The sequence below is a fragment of the Cucurbita maxima genome, unplaced genomic scaffold, assembly GCF_002738345.1.
Source record: "Cucurbita maxima cultivar Rimu unplaced genomic scaffold, Cmax_1.0 Cma_Scf00025, whole genome shotgun sequence".
NCBI classification, from domain to species: Eukaryota; Viridiplantae; Streptophyta; class Magnoliopsida; order Cucurbitales; family Cucurbitaceae; genus Cucurbita; species Cucurbita maxima.
The window spans coordinates 2376504-2385596 of NW_019272041.1; the positions used below are offsets into that span (position 1 = coordinate 2376504).

A 9093-nucleotide genomic window follows, 5' to 3' on the forward strand; every position below is an offset into this window, starting at 1 on the left:
TTTTTTTTTTTTTTTTTTTTTTTTTTTTTTTTTTTTTTTTTTTTTTTTTTTTTTTTTTTTTTTTTTTTTTTTTTTTTTTTGTAGATCATAGTGATTTTAAACGAATAATAAATAAAGAAAAAACTAGAACTTACCATTTTTACCCCCAAAAAAATTAATAAATTAATAACTTAAAATAATTTCGACGCTTATAATTTAAATACTAACATTTTTGTTTGTTGTATACGATGAAAAATGAGTAGATATTGTAGCCACGTCATTATGCAGCTGAAATTTTAGGGCATTATCCTTATAAGTTCGGTAACAATCCTTATACCAGGTTGAATTTTAGATGTTTTATTTATAATCTCTCTCAAAATTTCCCGATATATGAAAATGACCAAAATGCCACCGTGATTGTTATGCCCATTTTTTAACACATTTCAAACAAAGACGACCACCGCCCACCCTCATCGTGCCCACCCTGACAACCATCGCAATCTCTTTTAGCAACCACAACTATTGTCAATGACCTCCTACACGGATGATAATTAGACCTAATATTTTAATTATAGATTCAATGTAATTTGACATTACTATAAACACTTTAACATAAAATAAACTAAACAAACTTATATGTAAAATCACATTTAAAAAATGCAACGAAACATAACGAGAGACAAAACTTCGATTATTAAACCAAGCAATATGCCATATTTATGCACGTAGGATGCCAATTATTAAGGACATATGGTCCCATCATCCATTTCGATCGCTTTTTCGCCCATATATTTTGGACGATCCTTTTTTATCACACGTAAAACGCATCGTTCAAACACAATTTTTGTATCTTTTGACCCGACATAAGTTAAACTATACAGAATCTATCTCTATTTCTTAATTATTAATTTTTTTTTAATAATTACCTAATTTAAATATAAGACAATATCGAAATTTTTTAATTTAGTTACCGACAATACTGAATGTGTTAAAATACTTTAAATAAATTGGGATAAACTCGACGTCTTTATCTATTAGCCTATCTCGATGCATTATGGAGAGTAATTCTTTTAAAAAATTAATTCCAACTAAAATCAATGCTAATAAAAAGTGAATAAAGAGATAATATTAATATAAAATTATAAAAAAAATAAAAAGAAAAAGATGAATTTAGACTTTTTGCCCATGCCTCTTTATATTATTTAAATTTTAAGTATTATTATTAAAGATGGTATCAAGTCAAATCAAAATAATAATAATAATAATAAATAATAATAATGTCCAATCTACTTTTGTGAAAGATTCCAATTTAAAAGTGATTTTATGCTTTTAATTTAAATAATAATAGAAAGAAATTATTTAAAAATTTGTTATAATTTTACCCTCTGTTTATTTTTTTATTAATTAATTCACTACAATTAATGATTGAATAATTTTATCAAATTTTATATATTCTTTTTTAAATTTTTTTAGAGGGTTGTCGTCGTCCTAACAACATGTCTCACAATCTACACTCTTGGGAGCATACCGTCCAATGTCTAGCTCTAATACCACTTGTAACAGCTTATCATTATCAGTCTCATGATAAGTCTCACAATCTACCCCCTTGGGGGCCAACGTCATTGCTAACACACTGTTTGGTGTCTAGCTCTGATGTCATTTGTAACATTTCAAACCAACTGTTAGTTGATATTGTCCCATTTGGTCTATTACGTATCATCGTCAATCTTACGAAAAGTCTCACAATTCCCAAACGTTCTTGCTAACACATCATTCGATGTCTTACTTTAATACCATTTGTACCGTCTAAGCTTACCGCTTGTAAATATTGTATGTTTTAGCTTGTTATGTATCGTCGTCAACCTCGCGATTTTAAAACGTGTTTACTAAGAAGAGGTTTCTACACTCTTTTAAGAAATGTTTCGTTACTCTCTTCAACCGTCGTGGAATCTCACAATACATGTGTATTAATTTATTGAATGCATTAGATTTTTTTTTTTTTTAACTATATTTCTAACAAAAACTTATTAAAGATGTGAAAATATTACAACAATTTTTAAATTAGGGTTAAAATTGCTATGAAGTGCAATTTTGAGAAATTAATTTAAAATTTGTAATGAAATAAGGACTATTGAGAATTGTGAGATCCCACCGGTTGGAAAGGGGAACAAAGCATTCCTTTTAAGAATGTGAAAACATCTCCCCAGTAGACACATCTTAACACGACGACGATATGTAAAGAGCAAAAACGGACAATATCTACTAGCGGTTACAAATGATATCATAGCAAAACACCGGACAGTGTGCCAGCAAGGACGTTAGAGGCTCTTAAGGGGGGTGGATTGTGAGATCCCACATCGGTTAGAGAGAGGAATAAAACATTTATAAGGGTGTGAAAACCTCGGTGCCAGCGAGGATGTTAGGCCCTCAAGGGGGGTGGATTGTGAGATCCCACATCGGTTAGAGAGGAGAACAAAACATTTATAAGGGTTGTTTTAAAACTGCGAGATTGACGATAATATGTAATGGGGGCTAAAACGGACAATATCTACTAACGGTGAGCTTGAACTGTTATAACAATGAACAAAACTTATGGTGGAACTCGATGTGGTTGCAGTAAGATGAAGAAAATACGGTATAGGGTTAGAAAGAATCTAAGAACACTTTTCGACCAAGTCCCATTGATTGATCACGACGATATCGTGGATATGTTACCTAAAAATAAAGGAGAACTAACCTACGAGTATCTACACGTGCTCTATGAAATAAATGGCAAATAATTATTTATTACCTTAAGATCTTATTGATAAGCAACTATGTATACATTAGGGTTTAAGATTTGTAATTAAATGTTGTTGCAAAATGGAAGCCCTAAATCTTGCACTTTGGCTAGAGCCTTCTCAAATTGGCTCCATTTTTGCTCCAAAGTCCCCATATAACCAATGGACATTCTTACGAGCCCGGGTGAGATTCCCGCCAATTCCTTATCATTCCCGCTCAGTTCACTACTTGTGCTACTACTCGAACACGACATTAGAGTTTCATAGTACCCTAAACTCACTGCTATGAACCCAAATTGTGTAGTGTTTTGGAGTACATTCATGAGCTTGTTCGCCCTTTCCTCGGTCCCCATGTCCAAGCACAATATTCCCCCGCACCCGTACTCCGAGTTCCCAAGGCTCTTCATTAGTTGGTGTTGTGGATGGTCTGGTAGCCCGGGGTATATGACCTTCAACCCTAACTTCTTCATTCGTTCCGCGAACACCGCTGCTCTTCTGCAATGCTCTTTCATCCTCAGGCTCAGGTGAGGGATTCTCTCCGAGAGCTCGAATGCCACCTTTGCATTCATGGTTGGTCCTAAAAGCATCAAGCCTCCCTGTAGCAAATCCATCATTGAGTTCACTAGCTTCGTTGGCCCGCACACCGCACCTACACGTTCCATCCAAACTCAAAAGTTTAAAGACTAAAATGAGTACATGTTAATTACAGCTGAGCTATATACCTTCTATTAATCTAATTTCCGACAATATTATTAACAAATAATTATTTAATTTTTCTTTTTTTGAAAAAAAATCATTTTTCTTGAGTAAATATTTAAAATTTTGATTGAATTAAAAAAAAAATCCACGTTTTATATCATGGTAAAAAGAATATTTATAAATTTAATTTTAAAAATCTAAATAATTATCCGTTTTTTTATCTGAAATATTCTTGGTGACGTGGATAAAACAGTCAAAATGTCAGAAACAGTACCTGCAATGATGTCAGCACCGCCGCTAATGAACTTAGAAATACTATGAACAACCACGTCAGCACCGAGCCTTGCCGGCGACAGAACCATCGGCGCAAACGTATTATCAACTACCACCGTCAGCCCTTTTTCATGTCCGATCCGACACAATTCCGGTATGTTCGCCACCACCAACGTCGGATTCGCAATCGCTTCAAAATAAAGCACTTTTGTCTTCCCTTCCACAATCGCCTTCTCCACCATTTCCAAATCACTTATGTCCACAAACGACGTCGTTATATTCGACGTTCTCGGCAAAAAGTGAGCCAACAGAGCGTGGGTTCCACCGTAGAGTGTTCTAGCCGCTACGACGTGGTCCCCACTTGCGAGTAACTGGAGGAAGACAGCGGCGATGGCGGACATTCCGCTGGCAGTACAGTAGGCAGCGGCGGTGCCTTCGAGAGCAGCTATTAGACGGCTGAGATTCAAGACGGTGGGATTAAAATGACGGCTGTAGATAAAGAAGTCTCGTTCAGGACCGAGCTCGCCGGCGAACAACCGCTGCATAGTCTCCGGTTCCATGACGGTGAATGTGGCAGAGGCTTCAATTGACATATTTACCCCTCCGTGCTCACCGAATTCGTGACGCGTGTTTGCAATCGCAGCCGCTGGATCCTCTAGGAGAGACGAAATCATGGCCGTTGGTTTCTTCGAGATCAAATTCTCGTCGGTTTCACCGGTGGCCGGTCTTTTTGCGCCGCAAAAATTTTGGTTTTTGCATTCAGCCATCGAATTAAAAGAACAAAAACAGATTTTTTTTTTTTTTAATTCGAAAATTGAAAATAAATATTTTCTTCTTTGTTTTGAGTTTAGAAGGAGAGCTGAAGGTAGTGTTTTATATAGAGCCAAAAAATGGAGATAAGGGGTAAAATTGGAATTTTGCAAATATGGTCAACGTTTTTTGCTTTGAAGTTTTTTTAAGGCTAAATTATAAAAAAGAATATTCTTTAAATTTCCTTTTTTAAAATAATCTTTTTATTCAATAAAATTTTATCTAATCATAATTTTTAATTCTAATTTTCTTCCGACATAGAGGTTAAATTTGTAATTTAACATTACGAAGTATTATCTTTATCTTCATTTAAATAGGAATTCATTAAAAACCGACATAGTTAAACATCGTCATATAATTTTTAATCCAAGTCATCGTCACAACGTTTCAAGTCAAACGTTCGAGTTTTTTTTTCCAAATTTAATTTTTTTAATGAAAAATTAAACACGAAATTGAATGTGGTCGTCTTCTTGGGTTTGAGGGTTTCAAACTGAACACGATTGTGTGTACATTGTGAGAGTGTTTGGTAATGGGAATTAGAGGCAAATTTGAAGTTGGGAGTTTGGGATGACAACGACGTGTCGTGTGAATGCCACGTAAGTTTTTTAAGGATGGCTTTGAAGAACCTCAAACCAATTTTTGTTTCGTTCGAGAAAACTGTCTTTTTCTTATCAATGTCTTTATCATTTGATCAAATACCGTTCTATTAGATATGAACAAATTCAATAATTTTTGGATGAAGTATTAAAATAGAACACTCGAGACCCTCTATCAAGAGACCTTAACACTCAAGGCCACACAAAATTAATAAAAAGTATATTATATATTTTAAACGTATTAAATTATTTATTATTCTCATTTTAATAATAAATGGGTCAAAATTTGTAGAGTGGATTAATTTTCCAAACCAGAACTAAAATATTTTAGTCACAACACACGACCCGAGTTGATGAGCCGAATACCCGATTAATATATATTTTTTATTCTTTATTATTTTTCATATTAATTTTTTTTATACTTTTTGAAAGAGTTTTTTTTTAAGAAGGGTGGCTTTTAAGATGTCATCGAGTCGTCTAATCAACTTAAATATTAATATTCTTTTATTGAATTGAATGGTTCGAATAAAAATTTTGAAATTTGTAAAATTTATATTCTAAAAAAAACCAAAAAGAAAATCGTGCTTATCTCAAGGACGTGATTATATTTTTTTTTTTTTTTGTTCGTGGAATTGAATCTTAGACTTTAAAGACTTTTATTATTATTTTTAAAAAAAGTATTTATGACTTATATTAATTATATTATTGTTTTGGTAGATAATAACTACATGTCATGGATTTCATCATAATTAAGATATGGCCCAATGAGTCACATGTATATTATCTTTAATTTCCACTAATGGATTCTTAAAATAATTAAATAAAAATTATTGCCCCGACACAATGTTCTCTTATTTATTGCTATACCGCACGTGCTCAAATTCAAATAAATAAATAATTATTAGATTCTATACCTTACCATTAAAAATAAACTTTTTTAAAAAAATAAAAAATATATTTATTGTTAGCACCAATTACAAAAAATTCATTTAATTTTTTAAAAAATAATATTAAAAGATGTCGAGACAGTAATATATCTTTTTATTTATAAAATTAAAGAATATTAATATTTTTTTTATATAATTTTATGATTATTTTTTAAATATAAATGTATTTTGAATTTTAATTAAAAATACCAAATTTAAGTATATATATATATATTTATTTATTTATTTATTTATTAATTTAGGGTATTGGATCAGCTATTCCACGTCATCGCCCCAATTAGACCTTTCACGCATCTGGATAATCCCTCTTGGATTCAAAGCTTCAGGCTTCACAGGTTAACATTCCGCCCTTGCTCCCACTTGGTTTTTCTCCTCAATCCTCCTCGAACAAGTAAGATTGAGTTTCTATGTTCTTTAATTTTTAATTCCTTGATTTAAGCGAAATATTGTTCTTCGGTCCATAATTTATGTAATTATGATTTGTAGGGGCGTTTATTATTAATTTTTGTTTGATTTCGGGAAAGCTGTTTGATTGATTTTCTGTTCATTCCTTTGGAGCTATTCCAGTTCAAGCTTGTTATGATTTTTGTTATGATTTTCGGGATTTTATCAGCGCCGTTTTTGTTAGGGTTCGCGTACTTCGATTTGCGGTATGAAGGTTGTAATTTTGATAGATTTGTATGGAAAAGTAAGACAGAAGGCTGTTATAGCAATATTGTGGAAAATTATCAACTCTTTTATACTGAATCGTTGCAAAAGAGGCATTTCAGAGCTCCAAGGTATTTGGGAAGTGAAAAGAAGGTAATGGATTTAGCTCAGAATGCATCTTCAGCTGCTGGGACTGGTGGAAGTGGTGGCAATGGATCGGTCATCAATGATACCTCTGCATTAACTTCCGTGGATGATTCAAAGCAAAACTTGAACCAAGTAATCAACTCCATACAGAAAACTATGGGTATCCTATCAGCTGCCTCTTTTACAACGCCTTTATGCCCAATTTTGCTTCATCTAATATATAATTCGCTCTTTGTTCACTGCTTATTCCACTCTATACCAGTGATATTGTTCTTGATTTTGCAGTAATTCACTAGTTTTGGAGCTAGATAACATGGTTAAATTGTCAGAGAAGTGTTCCATTCAGGTTCCTATGGAGGTTGTTGAGTGAGTCTTTCTAGCTTTACAAACTTTTTTTTTCTTTTTTTTTTTTTTGACTCTTCCACTTATTGTTTGTTCGTTCTTACTTTTGTTCCATTAGTTTCATTGATGCTGGGAAGAATCCAGATGAATTTGCAAGGGATGTCTTAAATAGTTGCATTGCAAAAAATCAGAGTACAAAAGGCTGAACTGATGCCTTCAAGGTAGTCTTTAAATCTCCATGTGGCAGGCTTTAAAATCTACTTATCTCTTATTTGTATTTTGATTTCCAAAAGTTCACGAAAATCTTTATTGAACGTTGTACTACTTACTATATTCAGGGTTTACGGAAGCATCTTTTGGAGGTACTTGAGCAGACATTTCCCGATGAAGTTGAGTCATACAGAGAAATTCGTGCTTCTTCTGCTGCCGTGAGTTGAAATTTCTTTTTGCTGTCAATTTTATCTCTACATTCAAATTTTGCTCAAAATGATTGGATATATATACTTTTAGCAAAAATATTTTCTATCCAACAAGTCCTAGTTTTTTTTTTTTTTTTTTAAATCGACTTGTTTTGTTTGTTCCGTGCTTCTTAGTGTGATGTTGCTCCTTGTAAGTGATTTACGTAACTTACATTGTATAAAGACATTATAAATCAGAATAAGCATGGATCCTTCCCTGCAAGTTTGTTTGTGTAACGGCCCAAGCCTACCGCTAGTAGATATTGTCCGCTTTGGCCCATTACGTATGCCGTCAGCCTCACGATTTTAAAATGTCTCTTTCAAAGTTACGCAACGGAACGATACTAATTCAGATACTGTCCTCTTTGGGCTTTCCTTTTCAGGCTTCCCCTCAAGGTTTTTGGGCTTTCCCTTCTAGACTTCTCTATTACGTGTCTACTAGGGAGATGTTTCAACACCGTTATAAGTAATGCTTCGTTTCCCTCCTCAACCGATGTGAGATCTCACAGTTTGATACAAAAAAAATTGATTGGAGATGAAAATTTATTGCAATATCAAAGTGGAATAAACCTGTAATAGTCTTTCTAGATTACTCTCCCTGCACAAATTTTCCAAGCGATCACTTAATTCTAAATTTTCCTCACTCACTAGTTATAACCAGCCCTTTCTAGTATTCTCATTAACCAATGACTAATTTATTTATTGTGAGAGTACTTGTAAGGGTTGTGCTGGGAATATTAGTAAGGTCATAGTGGGAATTAGTTGCAAGTGCCTTGGTTATAAAATAGAGGGAGGTAGGGAGCTTAGAGGGGGGAATGATTTTGGTATTGTCCAGTGTTTGCACTTTGGGATAGTAACTCAAATCCTAGCAGAACCTCTGCTTTGGACAGCCCATGCCATGTCTGAGTTTGGAAAGCCAAAAACTTCTACTTCTGTTAAACAGCTATGTTGTGAGGTTGTTTGACCAGGGAATCAATTATAACAAGAACAGACATAAGTATGCATCTTAGAGAAAACTCTTGATTTAGTTTTTGGTTCATTTATTTTCTTTATTGTTATTATTTTTTAACTTTCAGGTTATTCATCAAGATTTTGCCGTAAGAGTCCATTATTTATAATTTTTTTCTGTTATTGGGCTCAAATTTTAATCTTGTTGCAACAAATGCAGGAAACAAAAAGGATAGCGCAAGCACAAAGTATGTTACCAAATGGGGATATGAAGGTTAAGATGGAGGTTTAGGTGCCTTCTGATTTGATTATCAGGTCTTTGAAGTTCTTTGCTTACCATCATTTTTCATTATGCCTTCAGCATATAATAATTTGATTGGGCATCATATTTCACATGATTTTAGTCTCATTCAAGGGATTGATAAGAGAATAATCACTCTTATACCCCCCCCCCCCCCCCCCCCCC

The 9093-nt window shown here is 33.5% G+C and overlaps 1 protein-coding gene and 1 pseudogene across 1 annotated transcript; one reads left to right on the plus strand and one right to left on the minus strand.

Annotated features, from left to right (window-relative positions):
• Window positions 1-2745: 2745 nt before the first annotated feature.
• On the minus strand, window positions 2746-4551 carry LOC111498738 (methionine gamma-lyase-like). The gene is made up of 2 exons (XM_023150093.1): window positions 3733-4551; window positions 2746-3408 (listed from the first exon to the last, which is right to left on the minus strand). Exons 1-2 carry the CDS (start codon window positions 4496-4498, stop codon window positions 2825-2827), a joined length of 1350 nt encoding a protein of 449 aa, XP_023005861.1. The 5' UTR covers window positions 4499-4551; the 3' UTR covers window positions 2746-2824.
• A 1930-nt stretch (window positions 4552-6481) lies between these two features.
• LOC111498780 overlaps window positions 6482-9093 on the plus strand; it is a 3697-nt pseudogene continuing 1085 nt past the window's right edge.

What these genes read in the sequence shown, in the direction of transcription:
- LOC111498738 (XM_023150093.1), bottom strand. Translation starts at nt 4,498, where the DNA reads ATGGCTGAATGCAAAAACCAAAATTTTTGCGGCGCAAAAAGACCGGCC. An exon ending in CGGTGCTGACATCATTGCAG is followed by an intron (nt 3,409 to 3,732) that starts GTACTGTTTCTG and finishes TGGAACGTGTAG; the next exon opens with GTGCGGTGTGCGGGCCAACG.